The sequence below is a fragment of the Salmo salar genome, chromosome 10, assembly GCF_965601325.2.
Source record: "Salmo salar chromosome 10, fSalSal1, whole genome shotgun sequence".
NCBI classification, from domain to species: domain Eukaryota; kingdom Metazoa; phylum Chordata; class Actinopteri; order Salmoniformes; family Salmonidae; genus Salmo; species Salmo salar.
The window spans coordinates 92,105,974-92,129,849 of record NC_138300.1 but is presented as its reverse complement, the minus strand read 5'-3'; the positions used below and the strand labels follow the sequence as shown (position 1 = coordinate 92,129,849).

Genomic DNA, 23,876 nt, shown 5'->3' with positions numbered 1-23,876 from the left:
TAGGATTTGTGTGGGTGTGTGTTTTTGCGTATAAGCAAACACTTGCGGGCAGTGTTATGCTCGTTAAGACCACAAGAGGGCAACACAATTCACTTACGTTTAGCTCTTGCTGCTAACATGACGCTGCTTCAAATCTTCAAAGCGGAGAGGGTTCCTGTTACGTTTGCGATTTGTGACTTATTTTCGGAATTTGATTCTGGATGCATATGGTTACATTGCAGTGCACAAGGTCTCTGTTAAGTGCTTGCAAAATGTGCTGTTTATCCTTTTGAGGAGAACTGTAACTGACATCCATACATCAGAAGGGAAAAATAGCTAGCTAGCTAGCTAGCTAGCTAGCGGGTAAATATATGATCTCAGACAATTAAAGAACACTGCAAATTAAAGGTATTTTTAAAATGTGCCTATTCATCTGGCTCAACTCAATCATGCCTAGGCCTAAAACGTATGATCGTAAAAGTATCCGTTCAAGTGCTCCTTGGAAACTAGTATTTCCAAGTTGTTGAAGTTGCTATATGACTTAAGCCTGATGTTCTTTAGAAGTTGGGATGAATGAGATGAGTTAATGTAGTAAGCTTTATACTAATAAGATAGCTAAGATTGCTTAAAAAGTAGCTAGCTTGCTAATGTTGACAGTTGGTCAAATTAGCTACATTAACAATCAAGAAGATGCCATTTTAGTATTCTGTTCATAACAATACATGTTTATCATAATTATTGATAATACACAAAATTCTTATTTTATGACAATCTTTAAATTATATGTTTGAAAAGGTGAAAAGTAATATGTCATAACTCGTAAACTGGGGTTGTAGAATTTAGTAATTCCATTTTGGCGAGTCATTCAAATGTAAAATAATAAATAAATAAAAAGTTGGAAACCAATATTTTTTTATTAGCTGACAGTACTTGACCGGAGTATACAGCATAGCTCCAAGAAACCTGATAATTTCAGAGGTGACATTTTGGGGAACATATCTTTGGTTTGCATGAACTTAATCCAAGTAAAAGCCTAGATTTTTGAATTAATTCCAGAGTTGACCACATTTTTATGTGGCCAGTATGACTGAGTATTCATGAAACAACTCATGGTCTGGTGTATTTGATGGTTACCTAATTTAATCTCTTATCCCTAACAGAATCAAGGCATGAACTGTCATTCCCTCCCAATGAAATAAGAAGACAGCTATGTGTAAGTCATGTCTTTTGTTCTGTGCTGTAACAAATGGAATGTTTCATGAAATATCTGCTATAACACTTTTTCAATACTGTACTAAATCGATTTCTTAAACATTTTTACTTCTGTTACATAACATTGAAGTAAAGGTTGATCTTTAGCACATATAACAATCCAGAGGTAGGTCTATTTATTGGTAATGGGAGTAGGGTTCCCAGTTTTTATTTATATATATATATATATATATATATATATATATATATATATATATATATATATATATATATATATATATATATATATATATATATATATATATATATATATATATATATATAGTAACCAATTGAGATCAACAGAGATCTCCCACCATGGAATTGTACCTCATCTTTCAGTATTATTGAAAGATGTGTATTCCAGTGAAAGTTAGAACACTTTAGCTAAATCAGTTTAAAGTTGCTCATCTCTCCCTTTTGGTATAAGAAGCCTTGTACAAGGGCATCTTATCATATCACAATAATTCAAGACAGTTTACTCCTCCCCTTTTTTTAAACATTTGCACAAAATATGCCCATATGTCTCCTAGAAGCAGCATATTTTCCCTAGAAGCTGAAAGTTTCCATTCATTCTTGATAGCTTCTTCTCATCTTTCAAATATTCCCTGATTGTTTTCATGCCTGTGACATATGCCAGGCCAACATGTACTATGATTATTCACAACTGCCCAAATCTATCCTTTGGTCTTTCTTTTAACAAACTTAATCATAAAAGATTTTTCACTTCATCTCTATGGTAAGGTCAGTGTATTCTGACAATGCATAGACTATTATTCTATAGTACTCTGTCCATTTCTCATCTGGGATAATAAAGTAACCTAGATACTACTACTACTACCATTATGATTGACTTTTCCAACAATGTTAGAAAATAGTGAAACTGTCACACTTAGGCCACACTGTCTCCTGTGATACATTTGGGGCGGCAGGTGGTGCGACAGGCAGTGGTTAGAGTATTGGGCCAGTAACAGAAAGGTTATTACTGGATCGAATCCCCGAGCTGACAAGGTAAAAATCTGTCATTCTGCCCCTGAACAAGGCAGATCAGGGGCACTGTTCCCCAGTAGGCCGTCATTGTAAATAAGAATTTGTTCTTAACTGACTTGCCTAGTTAAATAAAAAAAATCCAGTCTCTTTTCTTTAGTAAAATATGAAACGGGGACTAACCCTGTATTAATTAGACCCAACCCACCTCTACTAATGGATTTCTGTGCATGGCCCCACTGTCTGCTGAATGATAACGTCAAACTAAATGTCCAACGGAAACTAAAGAGATATGTCCTTATACTTTTCATTGTAAGAATTCAGTTTTCTTGGCAGGATCCTCCAAAAACTAACTTTGTTGTCACCTGCTGGTCAAGAACTGACATTGGGTCGGAACCTGCCCCTTGTTTTTCTTGGTACATATGAATGCGTAATCCATTTTGAGAAAAAAATGGTTTTATTCTCATAGCACATGCTGATTTTTGTTATTTCATCTCTTCCTTGGTGAATCTCTGCTGGTCATGTTTGGAAATTTTGGAGGCAGAGTGCATGCAGAGGAAGCACATTTAGCATATTTTGTGCAGTTTAACTCATGTATGATTACTATTGTTGTAGTTTTGTGTATTGTTTACAAATCAAGCTGCAATAGTTTAGATACAACCGTAATGGTTCAGCAATGTCAGTTGTCCAAAAGTGTTGGAAAAGGAACTTTGCAGGATTATGAGATTAACTCATGCCAACGTGTGCTCAATGTGATTCTGGTGGACCCCCTAATGGACAGTTTAAGTAGTTTTGCCTAGCTTGACAGCAAAATAATAATAAACCGTATCAAGTTAATGTTACCAATTTATTTGATATCTAAAAAGCATGGTGTAATCCCAGAAGTAGATCACAAACCATGGCATAATTCGTTTTATTGATGATTATCTGAGAAATAACTAATTTACATGATCCACATTCAAATATAAGTTATAGTGAACGGTGATACGTTTCAATTAACAGATGTTAGAACATTCCATTTGCTTAGCTTTTACTTGTGCATGCAATTTTGTTGTATTTCCTGTTTTGTCTTTCGTTGTTTCCAATTATTCAACTCTAAAATGTGTTGAATGGTTGCTATTAAATTGCATAATGCTGCGTTCATGTGCTCTCGGAATTATTCGAAACTCAGGATTGGGATACCTCTGTAAAGCTCCCGGAATCGCCGTAATTACGAGTTTCCGACATCCAAAACCGATCACAACAAGCTCCCAAGTAGGAAATAGTCGCCGTACTCCCGAGTTTCCCAGTTCAGATAGTTTTGAGTTTCCTACTAGAACACTTGCATTACTTTTAGTATTCCTTATATTTATTCACTTCATTGTCTTAGGTTCATGTTTGAAAAGCATGAGCATCTCTGTTGGTGTTTTAAAAGCGATAAAAGGCACACAATGCCATTTTGGCAAATGGGTCAGAATTCTGAAATATTTATATTTTGTCCAATCTGTTTGCAAATTACATGTTATGTATGGGGAGTAAGGATTCAGCCCTTAATGCTCTTAGATAGGTTTTTATTATAATTTTATTTTTCATTGATTCGAATTGCGATATTTGTCACCGGATACTGCAGTAATACAGACATTTTAAACTTCTGGGTTTCATTACCAACTTGCCTTTTAGCTTTTAGATTCAGAATTTGAATCTTTTGTGGAGTTATTGATGCTATTTTGGCCAAAAAAAATCCAACTGATGGGTTTGGACAAAAGTTATTTATTAATTAAATGTTATATATTTTTTTTACTCATTTCATATTTTTTCTTAATTCCATTAAAGACCCAATTCTACTGGACATTGAAGTGGAGACAACTGCTTTGTCATCAAGATGGCGACTGGGATTTGGGAGCAAATTGGATTTTTGAAAAGCTGACTGCTTGGATTTTTCTGGATTTTATTTGACTGTGTCAATTGGAATTATTTAAACTTTCACATGGACTCTTGTGCTGGGGATTCTTTGGACTCAGTTGTTTGAATAGGCTATTGTAATAGTTGCTTTTACTGCATTCAATTACGGAGTACTTTTCTACTTCTGTGACTTCCTAATGCGCTGTTATTTATATTAAATAAAACAATGTTTTTTTCACTATTCTGACTCTTTCATTGGTCAATATGCTACCCAAGATTGTTACCAGACAATATTGTCTATTTGCTAAATGTGAAAATTCTAAGTACAAACTTCGAATCAATTTCACAAAAACGTAATGACGTTTCTGGTATTTTCTGGAGCTTCTGAATGCATCCTGTTAGTGGAAGGAATACAATGTTAAATTACATAAATAGTGCTAGCTAGTAATTACTACCTTTACGTAGGATCGAGGGATGTAGTAGAAGGTAAACGCAAGTAACACAGTTTACGCAACTTTTTATTTTGGGAATCTTCACACACCTATTACGCAAAAGTTTTTTGCTTAAGTGTTTACGTTACTTGTCTCCATCTCGAGCAATACTTAGCAACCTACCTTTGTGTACCACTACATCCCTGGTGGGATCATTTCCTTTCAAGTTAATTACATCATACACTTTTGGTACCATTTATACACTTTAGGTAGGACTTCTGTCCACAAAATCTGACTTGCGTGATTAGCCCCAAAATTTATACTGAAGTCAAGTTAAAGGGTATGGCTTATTGTGATTGATGCAGTCCATGGTGAAGTGTCTGGCTAATCCAGACTATTAATTAAACCAATAAAAGTTATACACTGCAGTTCTACATAATACAAAGAGTTAAAACTGCTTTTGGCAAGAACTGAAATGGTGTCCAAGGTTCTTTGCGTCTAAAATGGCTCCTGAAGTCTTATTTCCTGTCTGAACAGGAAGTGATGGGTCTCAGTGTTTTTAAATATTGTTTAAATATTATTGTTCAACGTCAAACCCATCTTTGTTTCAATATGTATCTAACTTTGGCAAAGGATATCCTCTTGAAGTGAAGAAACTTTATTTTTTTAATATAAAAATGTAATATAGTTTTGCCGTTTTTATACAAAATAAAGGGGGTGGGACTTTTGGACATCACCTGAGTGTGGGGTAAATGGAAATAACGTCAATCAAAGGCAAAGCTTTCAGAGCTAGGAAGGAGCTCTAGATGGCGGATGAGCCTTGGGAAGGGGAACAATTAACTGGGCTTTCGTCAGCTCTTTTCTTTTTCATGAAATCAAGCTGGAATATGACGCTCTATTAATATTTTTTTTTATTTAAAAGATAACGTGTTACTATAGTGAACAGTGAATTAGGTTTTCTGCGGTATTTAATGCGTTTTTCGTCGTGTAGATCCGTTTTGCAGCGTGTATGCGCGAGTCGTTGTTTTCTCTGCCTAGGTTTGGCAGCCATGGCGCCCCTCCATTTTTAGTGTGCTCTGTGAAGAGCTCTAGCATTTCGTCTCACTATCACTTTTGTGAGGTTTCATTATCCTATTATTAACGTTTAGTTTTTTTTGTGCCTGTTTATTTTCATTCAACCTTTTTAAATGGCATTTATTTTTATTTTAATGTCATAAGTATTAAAGTCTGCTTTTGCGGATGTGAATCTAACTTCATTATACCTTCCTGTACATGGAATAGGTATGTTGACGTTTTATAATACCTACCAACAATCGATTGTTTTATCATTTATCACATTTTAGTCGTCCTTTGTCTGGTGACGCAGTTAGAATTTGTGCATGTGGCTAGATCGGTGAATCTTAATTGAAATACACTCAACACTTGGCTTTTATTATATCACAGGATGTCATCAGTTGTCATTTATTCATCGATAATGTATATATTAATATAATGCCAGTTTTAAACGTCAGACACAATGCTGATGTCTGTTATTTCATAACGTCAAGGTTTTTACTGTCCTCTGAGCAAAACAATCTTATGGGAGTTTTATGGTAGTCCATCCCTCTAACTTTTGACAGTCAATACCAGGACATAATATCATCAAATCAAACGTTTTCAAGATAAACGACGATGAAGAATAAGAATAAAAAGCAAGAAGATGAAGGTTCGACTCAAAGCAACGCATCAAGGTACGATCTTCTATATTTTCACTTTTTTGACATCTGTCTTGATTGTTTACCTTGACAAGCATGGTTGATCACCTGTGAACATATTTGCTACTTAAGTTTTCCCGATTTGTACCAGTTTCAAATCAATGACCTTGGTTTTTAATAGCCACACCCTATTTTTTCTTAGCATTTGTTACAGTAAAGTCTGGACTTTCAGGCTCTTTGATTTACATCTTTACCCACATGTATACAAACTAGAAGTTTATGGCTTCTTCCCCAAGAAGAAATGCATGATATCAGTATGTGTTGTTCAATCGTTACAATGTAATATGACCTTGTCTTATTAGTCGATACTGCATTGCACCATTTGAACATACAATGCTTATATTTTTTATACATTTGAAACCTCTGATTTACTAATGTTAACGTAGGGAAATATTCAAATTAATATCTAATGCGCATTATTTGTTTCATCTGCATTGACAACTAACGTTATGCAGTTTAAGTTTAAGACACCATTGTCTTCATTTGAAACAGTTGACTACTAAAACAAATGTTAATTTAGACATTTTGGTAGCCTAAATCATAAACTATTCTGTGTTTTAATGAGAACTGTTTAATGTATAGTAGGCCATACAATCACTCTTGACTGAATGTTCACAAAATTTTAGTTTCTATTTGGCCTGTTGATCTATTTACCTCCTGGATATCTTGTTCTCAGAACTTACTTAATGTGTTTCTCAGCAAGAAAGGGAAGCTCAATATTAGTTTCACTGATAGTCAGTCCTCTTGTACATTTAACGTTTTATTTCACTTTTACAATATGTTTGTTATGGATAGCCATTTCAAATAGTTATTCAATTAGGTTTATACTGAAAGTATCTATTCACGTTAACTTATATGGGGTAACAATGTTATTGATGCGTTTTCCCATTTAATTCAGAGAACAATTTCAGTGGGGTTATTGGCATCAATGAATCTCTATTTTTCTGAAGGGATCTTGACCTGCACACATCTGACTAACCATTGACATGTTCAATTTTGCACACCTTAGGTGTTCACTAATTTATTTGTTATGTTGAGTATGAATAGAATATCAACTATGTGGCAATGCTCCAACTACATTTGAGATTTTATAGGACAGCTTATTCTGATTTAAATTGAGTGATGTCCTCAATGCTCAATAACCCTTTAATTCAGCTGTGCTTGTGCACTAGTTTTGAAGTTTGTACAACATCAACTGTATTGGTGATTATGAGTTCCTCTTAGCTTCTGATACCATGGAACAGCTATTAGCCTAAGTGCCAAGATGGTAAACAACATGTATTGCAGATGTTTTCATGGTCTCACGGACTTTAGAATTTGTTTTATTTTACAGATAAAGGTATAATCTAAAGTTGGGATTCAAATGTTTGAAATGTATTATCTCTCATTGTTGGAAAACAGAAGGTACACAAAACAATGTAATTAAATCTTCTTAATTAAAGGACCTCATGTGCTCAGTTTAGTTTGAGGCCATGTGGGAGATAGTCATGTTTGTACTGTCAAATAATCATTCTTGCTTGCATAATCTAATAGTAGTCTTGAGTTTAACATGAGATATGACAATATGGTTTTCCATTATATTTAAATAATTTCATACTCTGGGGGATGGTAAGTGCACATTGCTCACACCTCTGGTCTACCAATGATAGTTTGACTTAAGTCATGGAAGTTACTAATGCCAATGTATAATTGGTAACTGCATATCATAATTAAAGCCTAATAGGGCCAACCTCATATTTGTCATCTATTACATAGCCTATATTTTGACATTTGGCCCAGTTTTTGTAACTTGTCAGATGTCACTGACAACTACTACAACTATAGGCTTACATGAATGCTTCAACTACAGGCCTGGTTGGGTTGCTCAAGAGATAAGCATTGCATTTGTTAGATTTTGTCAATGCAAACTTTTCAGCTAACTGCCCCTAGTTCTGAATGTAATTGATAATGGGTCAGAAAAACATGACATGAAGACATGCTGTCAACCAAGAAATGCTGTACAAGTGCATTTGCTGTCCTGTTGGCAGCCATTTTAGTAACCATGCACAGTCAGTCTGTCCTCAAAAATCCTAATCTATCACACTTTTGACTGCTCTTGTCCTGATAGAGGATTATTTTCAAGTACATAGAAGCAAGATACACTGTGAGAGCAGATCACTTTATTAAATGTTCTTTTAAAATGCGTTGCATGAAGTGGAGTCCAATTTTAAGTCACAAAATGGCTCTTGCTTTGTGCTGCATAGACTGTATGACTTTCTGCATTAGAACTGTATGCTCAGAACTACAGGAACAGGGAACAGGAAGTGTTTCAAAGGTCAGAGGCTTGTCTTTTGAGCTGGGATTGGCTCATTCCTCACCTAGCAACCCACCAGCCTGTAGTAGTTCAGGTTAAAAAAAATTGTCCCGCCCATGTCTGACCTCACTAAATGGAGTCACCCACTCATGCGCTTGCTTGGTCAGCAGCAGTTGCATTCTCACTAGAGGAAGGGGTTTGAGCATTTGTTGTTGGGTGACTGAGTGGTGGATACATTACAATACCTTTTTAATATCACAATCCAATACCTTTTGATATCACAAGAACTTATTCAAATCTTTCCCCCCATTTTTTTCTTATCTGAATATTTATATTAACATTTCATTGTTAGTAAGATAGATAATATGAATTATAGGCTGACCTAATTTACCCTGTAGTTATTAACTGTATTCATATAACTACAGCAATTACATGTCATAAGTGACTAAACAATGGTATTAAAGCATGGCTTCAAATGAAGAAATTGTTTTGGTTCGTTCTATTGTAGCAGCCGACTCCATTTTTGAACCATTCAAGGTCGTCTTGACTGGATTTGATCTGGAATTAGGTACCCCCTATAGTCTGTTCAGGGTACTGCACATTCCATCATGGCAAACTTAACTAATGCAATGTGGGGCATAGACTGGTTTACTCCCTTGTGTAGCTGTGTTTAGGATGTAAGAATTACAGTTAAATAAATACATGTTGCAGTGATTTTTTTTTTCAGGTTTCCTTATGAAATTTAAATGTCATTATGTTTTTAGTTGCATGTAACATTTTCAAGCTAAACTACAGTATGAATATGGAATATTTGGTTAGATCACTAATGTGGAGTGTTTTCAATGAATCAGGGCATGGTTTTGTCATTGTTTACATACATTAGTTAAATGATGTTTGCATTGACAAATTATATAGGTTGTGATGTGCTCTTGAGGTGAATATTATTTCAGATCTAGATGGTTGTTTGACAGAATCTCAGTAGGTGCTTCATGTTGTTTGGTTGAGTTGCTGTTGGCCCTGTGTACTGAGGTGCGTTCAGTTCGCTTCAACGTTTGCTGAACGGTTTGTACTGAACGACACGTTTGCCAAAACTGTCTTGAACAGACTTTTGAGGTACTTGCTCCCGTTTGGTGGGTGTGGCTTGAACCAATGAGTGATGTATTTAAAGGGCAGTGACCATGCTGACAGCATTCCCCAAACCACAACCCCGCCCCGTTTTTCAACTGGTCGTAAAGTACAGCACCGTTTCCGAAAATGAACGTTCCAGAACGTAAAAACGTGCTGATCGTAGCCCTTGTGTGTCATTGGCAACCATAGGACTTATTTGGCGCCCTCTACTGTTTTACAACGGGTAATGGTTGTTTGTGAAAGCTTGTAGGCTATTTTAGGAATTGAATGAATGCAAATATAATTTTAGTGTAGGGAAGTTTTAAATATTGTGGAAAGGTCTTTCAGCATGACAATAATAATATGCACCCCATATTGAGAACCACTGATCTATGTGACCTCCAGCAGGTTCTCTTGCATGGGGTTAAGTATTTGTAAAGATCAGTGTAAGAGGATTGGTTTGAGGTGGAGAGAATAACTTTGTCATAACAAGCCCAATCTGAGCACACTATGGTGATGAGTCTTCGGTTTCCTTTCCACTAAAGGCATTAGCGTTGTATGTAGTCTTTTCGGTACTACAGGAACTCGATACTCTATTTAACATGTTACACATTCTGCAGCTTTTTCTACTTTGTGGTATAGGCCAAGGTCCCGCTAACTCAACTCTGTACCTCGAACTCAGGTTCCACTCTGTTTTTTTCATTGTTCCCCTCTAATCAGGGACTGATTTAGACCCTGGACACCAGGTGGGTGCCGTTAATTATCAGGTAGAACACACAACCAGCAGGCTCTGTATCTCGTAGGGTAATAGTTGAATACCCCTGGCCTAGGTTAACATTTCATACATACTAAACCTAGATTCCATTGCCTGCTGTTGTGCCCTTGAACAAGGCATTTAACCCACCACAACTGCTTCATGGGTACCCAGTGTGGCAGCCCCCTGCTCTGACCTCGCCAACCTGTATGTGTGTCTTTCATAGGGGTTGGGATGAAGCGGGAGTCAAATTTCCATTAGACCTTGTGTACAATAGGATCACTTTATTAATCCAAATCATAATTTGTTGAGCCAAATCAGTGTTTGACAATAGGTGGGAGGTCGGAGAAACTGTTCATAAAATTGGCTTTTTATTGAAAAAGGCAATGATTGTATAGCTTCCCAAATGAAAATCCAGCACTATAAAAGGGTGATACTATACTGAAAAAAAAAATATTAGTGCACCATGTTTTGGTCCAATGTTTCATGAGATGAAAAAAAAGATCCCACAATTTTTCCATATGCACAAAAAAGCTTATTTCTCTCAAATTGTGCACAAATTTGTTTACATCTAGTTGGTGAACATTTCTCCTTCGACAAGATAATCCATCCACCTGACAAGTGTGGTATATCAAGAAGCTGATTAATAAGCATGATTACATTACACAGCTGGAATGTCCATCAGAGCTGCTGGCAGATAATTGAATGTTCTTATACTAAATAATATATATATATATATATATATATATATATATATATATATATATATATATATATATATATATATATATATATATATATATATATATATATATATATATATATATATATATATATATAGTAGTGCAGGAATGTTTTATTTACACAAACTCCACATTTTTGATACCATAGCAATTCGGCCTCTGAAGAATCAAACCACTCTGGGTCGGAGTCTGGGAGTCAGTCAGAGAGTGAACAGGGCAGGGAGAGGAGAAGATCGCACCACTCTGGAGAGTCCAACAGTTCCTCTGAATCTGGGAGCCAGTCTGGGTCTCAGAGTGAATCCCAGCAAGCCTCAGCAGAGGTCAACGACAAACCACCAGTTAAAAAGAAAGACAATCTGGCAGATGTAAAGAAGGTAAACAAAGCAGGGCCTGTACTCCAAACTGGTTGTATTATGTAGGGCTGAAAGGCCCTTGAAGTTTTGGAAAGAAATATATTACACACCAATTATACAACAGCATTGATGCATGGACACTGTGCATATTTAGAAAGGGAGTAATGCCTCAATTCAGATGGAGACTGAAAATGTCAAGGAGAAAGTGGAGGCAAAGATGCAATGATCCAATTTGGTTTTTGATTCCAGATGTGGGAAGAGCATCCAGATGTCTATGGGGTCAGGCGATCAAATCGCAGTAGGCAAGAACCTGCTCGTCTCAATATTGGAGCTGGGGTAAGAAGTGCAACATGAAATATACTGAAAACTTCCATGTACTAAAAGTCCGACCCCACTAAAAATGTATTTTTCCTCAAAGGGGTTTGCACGTTCAGAAGTTGCACCATCTAGTGTATATGATGTGGATTTATTGGTGTCTCATTCACTAGCTGCATCCCCTAACGGCAAAGCCTAATATTTCATTGAGATTTAATCAATTTCAACACATTTGCAGGGTAGCAGTGACTCAGAAGGTGAAAGTCCTAAAAGAAAAACAACACGTCAAAAGAAGAAAGAGTGAGTATTGAGATTATCTGATGTTTATTATTTCATTTCAGTTTCTTATGTATTTTGATTAGTCTTATCAACTAAAATCTATCATGTCAAGAGATAAATGTACTATATTGTGTCAAATGCTGCTCAAAGTTATGCTATTTGTAATAACACAAGAAATAATTTAAATCATGATGTAGCCTACTCGTCAAAGCAATTGGAAGTGGTCAGTTGTCTATAGCATATGTTTGCCTTACAGGCTATCCCAAAATACACTTGCTGTCATCCAATTAGACTCTCTGCTATAGTCTTGTCTCACATTCTTGTTTGATATCATGAACATATATAGTATCTAGGGCTGTGGCGGTCACAATTTTGTCAGCTTGTGATTGTCAAGCAAATAACTATCGGTCTCATGGTAATTGACCATTAATTAACATAAACACATACAGCATCTCCTGTCTTCCATCTTAAAAGTCTAATAAATCCATGTAAAATAGCCTAAACCTTCACAATAAATCCATTAATTTTAGTCACGTCTAAAGAAGCATGATATGAAGAAAATGTAGTCTATTTCAGAAGAAAAGAATAGCGTACTCTGAGTTGTCCTGATGTAGCTATGCCAAATGGCTGTGGGCTACACTAGTTCATTTAGCAGACAAGATTTCCTTATAATTCCGTGGCATTATTTAATTGTATGAAGAATACAATTGAACAAACCTGAATAAAATATACATTTTCTCCAAACGATTTGAGGGAGTGTGTATGGCTATTCTGTGTTGAGCGCTTAACAAAGAAATAGGTACTCCTATATGATTAATTTATTAATGTAACTTTAGTTGTTCTACAAACGTTGGGCTATATGTTTGATTTTTAATACATTGTAAGGCTGCATGATTAGACTAACAACGATTTTTTTTTTAAGTCACTTGAAAGGCATGAGCTCTGCTTTGTTTTTTGCGCAGCCTGTACAAAATTCGTCAGTCTCGCATTCACAATTTGACAAGCACTTGATAATGCCTCAAACTTCATGCCGGCATCCCCTTTGTGGCTGTAATGCACCCTAAAAACAAATCTGTGTTTTGTGGTCTGGAGTGCTGCGTTGTGCCCTTCTACCAGAGTGTGCGGCACAATCTGAAGCGTCTTTCAATCACACGGCTTTCAGTCACGTGATCAAGTCTTTCTTACAGGCTACAAGTTAAGACTGACACATCCTTATCCAATTCCGAGGTGCATGTTGAAGATATTGGATGAACTGTTCACATTTGCTTTTTGTCAGCCAACAAGATGAGTAGGCCTAATGAACAGCAAAAGCACTAGCCTATGTCAATCTACTATCCCCCATAGTACAAAAGTTGACCTATTCTGTGTGAGAAATAAATATTCCAAACAGTCTGGGACAGTTGTGGAATGCGATAGATCCCAAGTTAATAAAACCACTAAGATCAAAAAACGTGTTTTATGCAATGTGGCTGACGCAACAGATCAGAACATTTCACTTAAAATGTTGATAAACTATTAGGCTATTTCTTCACATTATAAGCGCAGCAATGCACACATGGTATTAGGCTATAAGCGCGAATGTTCCATTAGCGGAAAACACCATTATCAAAAGTGACCGCAAATGCAATTATGCATGTAATGCTTTTATTATAAAGGTGAAAATGATCTTCCCCAAACTTGAGTCTCACACGCTGCTCATAAACTCAGCAAAAAAATAAACTGAGTTTATTTTCAGCAAACTTAACATGTGTAAATATTTGTATGAACATAACAAGATTCAACAACTGAGACATGAACTGAACAAGATCCACAGACATGTGACTAACAGAAATGGAGTATTGTGTCCCTGAACAAAGGGAGGGGTCAAAATCAAAAGTTACAATCAGTATCTGGTGTGGCCACCAGCTGCATTAAGTACTGCAGTGCATTTCCTCCTCATGGACTGCACCAGATTTGCCAGTTCTTGCTGTGAGATGTTACCTCAATCTTCCACCAAGGAACCTGCAAGTTCCTGGACATTTCTGGGGGGGATGGCCCTTCGCTGGCCATGGCAGAACACTGACATTCCTGTCTTGCAGGAAATCACGCAGAGAATGAGCAGTATGGCTGGAGGCATTGTCATGCTGGAGGGTCATGTCAGGATGAGCCTTCAGGAAGGGTACCACATGAGGGAGGAGGATGTCTTCCCTGTAACGCACAGCTTTGAGATTGCCTGCAATGACAACAAGCGCAGTCCGATGATGCTGTGACATACCGCCCCAGACCATGACAGACCCTCCAAAACGATCCCGCTCCAGAGTACAGGCCTCGGTGTAATGCTCATTCCTTCGACGATAAATGCGAATCCGACCATCACCCCTGGTGAGACAAAACCGCGACTCGTCAGTGAAGAGGACTTTTTGCCAGTCCAGTCTGGTCCAGCGAAGGTGGGTTTGTGCCCATAGGTGACGTTGTTGCCGGTGATGTCTGGTGAGGACCTGCCTTACAACAGGCCTACAAGCCCTCAGTCCAGCCTCTCTCAGCCTATTGCGGACAGTCTGAGCACTGATGGAGGGATTGTGCGTTCCTGGTGTAACTCGGGCAGTTGTTGTTGCCATCCTGTACCTGTCCCGCAGATGTGATGTTTGGATGTACCGATCCTGTGCAGGTGTTGTTACACATGGTCTGCCACTGTGAGGACGATCAGCTGTCCGTCCTGTCTCCCTGTAGTGCTGTCTTAGGCGTCTCACAGTACGACCATTGCAATTTATTGCCCTGGCCACATCTGCAGTCCTCATGCCTCCTTGCAGCATGCCTAAGGCACGTTCACGCAGATGAGCAGGAACCCTGGGCATCTTTCTTTTGGTGTTTTTCAGAGTCAGTAGAAAGGCCTCTTTAGTGTCCGTTTTCATAACTGTGACCTTGTCTTTACATATACTAAATAATATATGTGTGACATTTTGTTATGATTTAGAATGGACCATTATCATGCACCTGTATCGAAACGGGCAGCGGGAAAAAATACATGTCATCTATGCACTTATCTAGCGAATGGAGGATGCTTTTCCCCATGGTTTATTTTTATACCAGCCAGGTAGGCTATACTCCTGTTGTAAATATAAGCAATGTTCTTACTATTAGGAAGTTGATAAATAAATATAGTAGGCCTAGCCTATAGAAAGCTTATGGGATCCTCTTTTTATTAGCGGCCATCACTCTGTTTTCTCCCGCAATTGCATAGCCTATAGAAATGTTGCGCAACATGAGACATGGGCTCTCATGAAGTATTTGATTAGATTTTATAATACAGTTGCATTGATGTCAGAGTGATTAGAGGGACAATAGAGTGCTGAGTACCAGGCAGCAAGTTTGGTAGGCTACTAATGACCAGCAGCGGCATCATAGCTTGGAGAAGCCTAATTACAGTGACTAAACGGTCATGTGTAATTTGACTGTCTTCATGACTCGTGACCGCCGGTGTGGCAGTAATACGGTCACCGCAACAGCCCTAGCTGTCCCCGACTAAAACAAATCTTGGTCAACCAAAAGTTGTCTGTTCTTTCGACCAATCGATTGGTCTAAGTTTTTAAACGTGTATTTTTCCAAATATAGACACACCCTATGTGTTTTAACCTCTATGGGCTATGTGGGACGCAAGCGTCCCACCCCTGGTAGACCCTATCAACAACAGGTGATATATCAAGAGCGCCAAATTTGAAAACAATTAAATGTCATAATTCAAATTTCTCAAACATACAACTATCTTACACCCTTTGAAAGATAAACATCTCCTTAATCTAACCACGTTGTCTGATTTTTCAAAAAGGCTTTACGGCGAAAGCATAAAGTTAGATTATGTTAGGACAGTACATTGAAAATAGCTGTGTGTAATGTTTTGTCAATGCAAAGACACGCGTCACCAAAAGCATTAAACCAGCTAAAATGATGCACTAACCTTTGACAATCTCCATCAGATGACACTCCTAGGACATTATGTTAGACAATACATGCATTTTTTGTTCTATCAAGTTCATATTTATATCCAAAAACAGCGTTTTACTATGGCGTTGATGTTGAGGAAATCTTTTCCCTCGAATAACCGGCAGTCAATCAGCACAACAAATTAAATAATTACTATTCGAAAACATTGGTAAAATATTATATTGTCATTCAAAGAATTATAGATTTACATCTCTTGAACGCAACCGGATTGCCAGATTTAAAAAATAACCTTACTGGGAAATCACACTTTGCAATAATCTGAGCACTGCGCCCAGAAAAATACGCTTTGCGATAAGGACTAACCGCCATGTTGGAGAGATCTAAAATCGAAAATACTATGTAAATAATCCATTACCTTTGATTCTCTTCATCAGATGTCACTTCCAGGAATCCCAGGTCCATAACAAATGTAGTTTTGTTCGAAAAAGCTCATAATTTATGTCCAAAAAGCTCCGTGTCGTTAGCACATGAACTAAGCCCGCCGGACTTGTCCTCATGAAAGAGGGGAAAAAGAATATTTACGTTCGTTCAAACATGTCAAACGTTGTATAGCATAAATCATTAGTACCTTTTTCAACCAGAACATGAATAATATTCAAGGCGGACGATTGCATTCTCTTTTAAAACGTATTGGAACGAGAGTACCCAACATGAACTCGCGCGCCAGAGTCTTATCGGCCACCACCGTTCCAAGGCTCTTGTTCGGTCAGATCTCACAGTAGCAGATTCAAACCACTTTGTAAAGACTAGTGACATCTAGTGGAAGCCATAGGAAGTGCTCAACGATTAATAAGCCCCTGTGTGTTTCAATGGCATAGGCTTAAAGGTAATTCAACACATCAGGTATCCACTTCCTGTCAGAATTTGTCTCAGGGTTTTGACTGCCATATGAGTTCTGTTATACTTACAGACACCATTCAAACAGTTTTAGAAAATTCAGAGTGTTTTCTATCCAAACCTGAACAATAATATGCATATTCTAGCTTCTGAGTTGGTGTAGGAGGCAGTTAAAAATGGGCACATATTTTTTTCAAAATTCTCAATAGTGCCCCCTAGCCCCAACAGGTTTTTAATAAAATCAACAATATATGCATTGAGCTTGTCTGATGCTTTAAGCTCATTGTTTGATAAAATAAGACACAAATGACTCAAGTGGGAGACAGAGATCAAGATAACCAGAAGAAGAAAAAACTTGTCCCGACCATCCTCCTCCCACTCTTACTGGCTTTTGCAGATTCTGCCGTTACGCTCCTGAATTTGCCGGTATTAAGCTACGCGAGAAGTCTAAAACACTTATGTGGAATGCCAATTTATCTTACCATTTCTACTGATCTGTGTGCCAGTTATGATTTTCATATGCACATTTTCCTGGAGCAGTTTCATTTAATTTATAATATCTTCGTATCGCAAAATAATGCGGTAATTTAAATTCTATCCAAGTAATGAAAATGATACGAACCTAAAAAGTAACTTCTATTGCCAACTATGTAAAACCAGCCAATAAAGCCAACAAATAAAAACATTGCAGCCCGCAGATAGAAAATATCCAGATTTAAAAAATAATTATCCTATAAATCACAGAGGCTATGCATGGCCTGTCTGCAACAAACTTGAAACGACTATTAACTTGGGTTCAGCCTGAAGCTCCTTGCAACATTGTATAAAATATTCTGGGCCCTCAGAGTTTCCCGAGCCAGTGAGCTCAGTGACACAGCTATAGGCCATTTGTGCAAGGGATAAGAAGTTATCAGGTAGACCTATTTTCTGAAGATTCCACTGGATCAGAGCATTACATTTTTCCCTTTTTCATGCTGAGTGGTTATCTAAAGGCAGGGGTGCCACTGGTTTTGGAAGTGGGGGGGATCTGACCCTTCGGAGGCGTCCGCATGGTCCTAAAGCACACTGTTGCCTCGTTTTGTATCACATTCCAAGGATAAAACTTGGGGGGGACAAAATGCAATTTCAGAATGTCGGGGGAACATCCTCCCCATCCTCAATGAAAGTTGTGCCCCTGTCTAAAGGGAGAGATCTGGAATGATTTTTTTTCAAATACATTGAGGAATTGTCATTCTCAATGGATGTAAAAACCAACTTTGTTAGCTTGCGGTTGAAGAAAATATTTACTTTGAGAAGCTCCGCAGCTCATTAGTGGTGGTGCATTAAGCCATTTATATGCCTACATTTGCGAGCAGGCCAGGTAGCCTATAGAGGCCTACTTCTATGCGTAATCAGGTTGCACGTCATTGAGGAGCGCTCCAAACAAGACAATGACTAAATTGACAAAACTCGTAAATGGAATGAAATAAACCAGAACTTGTTCCTCACAAGTGTAGCATAGGTTGTGCGCTCTGCAAACAATGTGTCCACTCACTCCAACAATGACAACGGTAAAAGACTGGAATAGTAATATGTTGAGTGTATTAACAGACATTACCGCAACCCAAAAAACATTGTAGATTAGAAATGATAGGAATTAACAGTACATGTACGACTGATGATAAATGTAATGGGGAATTGATAGACAATAACAATCAAATGCAAACAATTCACACAATTAGTTTATAAAAACCATGAATGTGCACAAATTGGCGGGAGAGAGCACATTCTGGAGAGAGACGTGCATTGTGCAGCCACATTCCCCTTCTTGGACTATGCCAACCCCGCAGCCTCCACAATGGATTAGTTCACTGAGATGGCCGTGAATAAGACGTGTGTATTTGCTACTGCTCGACCCCCAAAAAGTCTTTGTTGATCAACATCCTGTTGACCAAACAATCGACCAGTCGAATAATTGGTCACACGCAATAGTATCCCATGACTATTTGGATGTAAGTGCATGACATTTATTTAGTTGTATTGTTCAATTCAGTGGTGTTTGTATTTGTCATTATTATGTTGCCAAATTATTTTCTGTGTTGTCAGTATTGTGTCCTTTCTATTTTCATGCGTTTGTGCTTGTCTAAAGTGGCTCATTAGGAGTTCCAGCCAGCCAGACTGAGGTGGTCTTCAGAACTTTAGTTTGTTTAGATATCTGATCAAACCTAACTAACCAGATCACCCTACAGCCATAATAAGCCCAAAGGGTGAACTTGTGGTATTTCTGTGTTGTAAGAAATACCTGGAAGAGTGACGACGAGGAGGAGGAGGAGGAGCAGGAGGAGGAGGATGCCAGCAGTGCAGACAGTGAGCAGGAAGAGAAAGTTAGATCCAGAAGACTTCCTGCTAGAAGGTAAGGATATAGTGAAGCCTGGCCTTCAGACAGGTAATCTGTACACTTTCATTTCCATTGTGTGAAATCAGAAACTAGCTATATTAGTGCTTTTTTGGCTTTCAAAGTGCTGCATGACTGGGCTTCTTTTTAGCCTTCAGTCACTAACGAAATATGAAATCTGTAAATTCAAATCTGATAATTATGTGAAACTTTATGTATTTATTACTGAGCATTTAATGTTGTCAGCTATGATATCCATTCTACTATTCTATATTGCAGTGAATATTTGAATTTAGACTCCGAAGGATGACAAAAAAATAACATGTCAAAATCCCAAAGTCAACCAAATGATGTTCTGATGAAAGCTCGCTAACATACCAGCTACGTGGCCCAAAAATCGGGCGATGTCTTATTAGTGTTTTTGCAGTGTCACTTTTTGTGGGTTGACTTTAGGATTTCCCCCAATTGAGCACTTAGTGCTCTGAAGGCATTTAATGAAGACGCTCACCTGTAACCTTAACACCAATATTATTCATATTGCTGAGGTTGGAGGTTTGGAAGTTGTCTCAAGGCCTTTGGTGTGAGTCAGGTTGTTAGGAGGGATTATAGTAAGCTAGAGTTGTTAGTGAAAAAAATAGTAAGTAGGCTGTCTTGCAGAGTGGTTAGAAGTGGTATACATGTGTGTATTTGACTCAATATTTTAGACCACAGACCAAATCATCTACAGTCAAAAAACAGCAGCCTCCAAAGGGAAGGAAAACCAGGAAACAAGAGTCATCTGTGGAGGAAGATGATGATGATGACGATGATGAAGATACCCCAAAGAGACAAACCCGGCGAAGGGTAGCGGCCAAAGTCAGGTATGTCATTGTGTCACTAGTTCAATCTAAAATATGAAGGAAAGTGTTGCTGTTCCACATTGCTTCTGTCACATTACTTTGCATTACATGCGTTGTGTTGGTTTGTTCCAGTTACAAGGAGGATCAGAATGACTTTGAGACAGATTCTGATGACCTGATAGAGATGGAGGGAGCTGAGGTGGAGCCGGAAGATGACAGTGAGACCATTGAGAAGATCATGGACATCAGAACAGGCAAAAAAGGAGGTGATGCATCCTCACTTGGTATCTCACCTGTATTGTGTTAACCCATCTAGTTAGACATTGCCAGCAGGTGTTGAAATAGAAGGCAAAAAATCTTGTGGCTAGCAGAAGAGGTGATGATATTACCCTGATAGACGAGACATGTTTACTCAAGGCTGCTGCCTGGTTAGGAATTTAAATTGTGAATAAAAATCAGATATTGAAAATATTTATGTCAGAATTTTGTGCGTGTATCTATTTTAGCCTGTGGGGCTTCCACTACCCAGTATGCTGTGGAGGAAAACGGGGACCCCGGAGCAGACTTTGACCCTGAGAAGGATGAAGGAGAGACCCATTACCTGATCAAGTGGAAAGGCTGGTCCTATATCCACAACACCTGGGAGAGCATCGACTCCCTCACTCAACAGAAGGTCAAGGGACTGAAGAAACTAGAGAACTTCAAGAAGAAAAATGATGAGCTCAATGCTTGGTGAGGGTTTGTTTTGTACACATAGCTACATACCACTGAAGTTTTACCTTTCACTGTTGATGAGTTCTGTTACTTACTGACACTGATTGTCTTCCAAAGGTTGAACAAAGCATCCCCTGAGGATTCAGAATACTACAACTGCCAACAAGAGCTAACCACTGACTTAAATAAGCAGTTCCAAATTTTGGAAAGAGTCATTGGTAAAAAAATAAACTCTAAACGCCTTTTGAAATTAGTCTTCGTTGACTTGCAGCAATGGTTCAACAATTAAATTAGATTTGTTTGACAAAATGTGACTATTACAACAGACTTACCCTCTTGCTTATCAAAAATATTTCACATACTGTATCATATATTTAGAGAACTGGTGTAATCAAAAATATTTATTTTCAGCGACTAAAACAGGGAAGACACAGGGACCCTCTGATTTCCCTTGTAAGTTCCTCATATCCTCATCAACATTATCATGATCATATCTTCATCATTATCATACTCAGCACATTTTGATTCTGAAAAGCACTTCAACTAAAGATGTTATTTTCACTATATATCAGCTCACAGCCACAAGAATGCGTCATCGTCCAATGAGCCGGAGTACCTGTGTAAGTGGATGGGCCTGCCCTATTCAGAGTGCAGCTGGGAGGATGGAGCTCTGCTGGGGAAGAAGTTCCAGCACTGTATAGACTGCTTCACCAACAGGAACTCCAGCAAAACAGTCCCCTCCAAAGACTGCAAAGTGAGTGAGGAAAGTGTTCTGACTAGATGGATTGCACATGGTATCCTATCACAAATGTTTTATTTAAAGTTGACTATCAGCTAGAACACAAGCACTATAGCTATAGTCATTTTAGAACAGTGCAGTGATTTTGTAACTCTAATGTCAGGTGCTGAAACAGAGGCCCAGATTTGTTGCACTGAAGAACCAGCCATTGTACATTGGGGATGAGAACCTGCAGCTGAGAGATTACCAACTAGATGGACTGAACTGGCTGGCTCACTCCTGGTGCAGGTACACATCAAGTCACGAGGAATGCTGTATTGAGAAACATATTATTATGGTTTGGAACATCACATTTAGTGGATATACTGATGCTTTACTGAGGTGTACTGTCAATTACCTGCAATTTAGATAGTTTGAATATAATTTTTGTAAAAACACTCATTTACACTAAGACTCCATGGTCGGTGTTTTTCAGGTGCAATAGTGTGATCCTGGCTGATGAGATGGGTCTGGGGAAAACCATCCAGACCATCTCATTCCTTTCCTACCTGTTCCACCAGCACCAGCTGTATGGGCCCTCTCTGGTAGTGGTGCCCCTGTCCACCCTCACCTCCTGGCAGAGAGAGTTTGACACCTGGGCCCCCGACATGAACGTGGTGGTCTACCTGGGAGATGTGATGAGCAGGAAATCGGTATGGAAATCTGCTCTTTACAGAACTCTAAAGAAACGTTGTCATCTTGTGCCCAACCAAAAGTAAATGTTCCCCAATTATTTGCTTTTGTGTTGAACAGATCCGTGACTATGAGTGGGTATGCCATCAGACGAAGAGAATAAAGTTCAATGCACTTATAACCACGTATGAAATTCTACTGAAAGACAAGGTAAGGCATCAGTATTGTTTGGAAGTATTTTCATACAGATATGTTTAGATATGAACTTGGATTTGTACTTGCCAAAATAGTACACATTTTTATTTTTATGGAAATAAAATGTGAATTCTTTGATTGAATGGAACTCTCCGCTCACTCAATTGGTGTGATCTGTCCATAGGCAGTGTTGGGGAACATAAACTGGGCCTTCCTGGGTGTGGACGAAGCTCACAGGCTGAAGAATGACGACTCCCTGTTGTACAAAACCCTGATCGAGTTCCGGTCCAACCACAGACTTCTAATCACAGGGACCCCACTGCAGAACTCTCTCAAAGAGCTGTGGTCCCTTCTGCACTTCCTCATGCCTGACAAGTATGTACTTCTGCTCTCTATTAAATACATCAGATAAACTTTGGCAAATTCTGACTTTGAGAAGAACAGCCTATACATTAATATTAATTTACAGTAATCTTATCCCAATCCAATTGTACTTTCCACCTCCTGAAGGTTTGAGAATTGGGAAGATTTTGAAAGCGACCATGGTAAAGGGACTGACAATGGCTACCAGAGCCTCCACAAAGTCCTTGAGCCCTTCCTCCTGAGGCGTGTCAAGAAGGATGTGGAGAAATCCCTGCCTGCCAAGGTAGAACAGATCCTCCGTGTGGACATGTCCGCCGTGCAGAAGCAGTACTACAAGTATGTTCCCTCATATGTAGCTTTTCGCTCTATCAATGTTTGCCTGTCTGGACAGATGATTTGAGCAGCATCTAAACTGTCTTACTCCTTGTCCCTGAAGTTAACTGGTGATGTGTTTGGTGATTGTTTCAGGTGGATTCTGACCAGGAACTTCAGAGCCTTGCAGAAAGGCACCCGAGGCAGCTCCTCTGGTTTCCTCAACATCGTTATGGAGCTGAAGAAGTGCACTAACCATGGTTTCCTCATCAGGCAGCCCGAGGAGGAGTGTGACACTCAACAGGAGCACCTGCAGGTAGGACCAGCAATAAGAGCTCAGCTCAATGCATTAAAAGGTGTGTTATGTGAATTAGTCTCTACCTTGCAAATGATAAGACTGAACTAATTATCTCCTCTGTTTTTGCTGTTTTGAACGTTGAGAAATACATTGATTAAAATGGAATAGCATGATTCCATGCAACCCACACTAATGTATTGGTTTGTTTACCGGTGGAGAACAGATTTGACTTCTTACCTTGTGTGAATCTCAGGCGTTGGTGAGGGGCAGTGGAAAGCTGGTGCTACTGGACAAGCTGCTGACCAGACTTCGGGAGAGGGGCAACCGAGTCCTCATCTTCTCCCAGATGGTGCGGATGTTGGACATCCTGGCTGAGTATCTGGCCCTGAAGCGTTACCCATTCCAGGTAGGGTATAACACAGCCC

General features: G+C 38.5%; 1 protein-coding gene across 9 annotated transcripts in view; it reads left to right on the top strand.

Moving 5' to 3' along the window:
• Window positions 1-23,876, top strand: part of LOC106561145 (ATP-dependent chromatin remodeler CHD2) — a 41,363-nt gene that overhangs the window by 2,566 nt on the left and 14,921 nt on the right. For 2 of the 9 annotated variants that reach the window (XM_014124793.3, XM_014124794.3), the window contains exons 1-19: window positions 5,306-5,810; window positions 6,149-6,259; window positions 11,329-11,554; window positions 11,783-11,869; window positions 12,087-12,148; window positions 19,221-19,337; window positions 20,024-20,179; window positions 20,291-20,424; window positions 20,665-20,890; window positions 20,990-21,090; window positions 21,284-21,325; window positions 21,445-21,626; window positions 21,775-21,899; window positions 22,087-22,303; window positions 22,404-22,493; window positions 22,663-22,853; window positions 22,989-23,177; window positions 23,310-23,469; window positions 23,705-23,857. In XM_014124793.3, the coding sequence (XP_013980268.1) occupies window positions 6,201-6,259; window positions 11,329-11,554; window positions 11,783-11,869; window positions 12,087-12,148; window positions 19,221-19,337; window positions 20,024-20,179; window positions 20,291-20,424; window positions 20,665-20,890; window positions 20,990-21,090; window positions 21,284-21,325; window positions 21,445-21,626; window positions 21,775-21,899; window positions 22,087-22,303; window positions 22,404-22,493; window positions 22,663-22,853; window positions 22,989-23,177; window positions 23,310-23,469; window positions 23,705-23,857 (2,517 nt within the window). In that variant the 5' untranslated portion in view covers window positions 5,306-5,810; window positions 6,149-6,200. Of the gene's footprint in view, window positions 1-1,139; window positions 1,193-5,293; window positions 5,811-6,148; window positions 6,260-11,328; window positions 11,555-11,782; window positions 11,870-12,086; window positions 12,149-19,220; window positions 19,338-20,023; window positions 20,180-20,290; window positions 20,425-20,664; window positions 20,891-20,989; window positions 21,091-21,283; window positions 21,326-21,444; window positions 21,627-21,774; window positions 21,900-22,086; window positions 22,304-22,403; window positions 22,494-22,662; window positions 22,854-22,988; window positions 23,178-23,309; window positions 23,470-23,704; window positions 23,858-23,876 lie in introns of those variants that run through there. The other 7 variants (XM_045688214.2, XM_014124792.3, XM_014124791.3 and 4 more) reach the window with 7 other exon arrangements.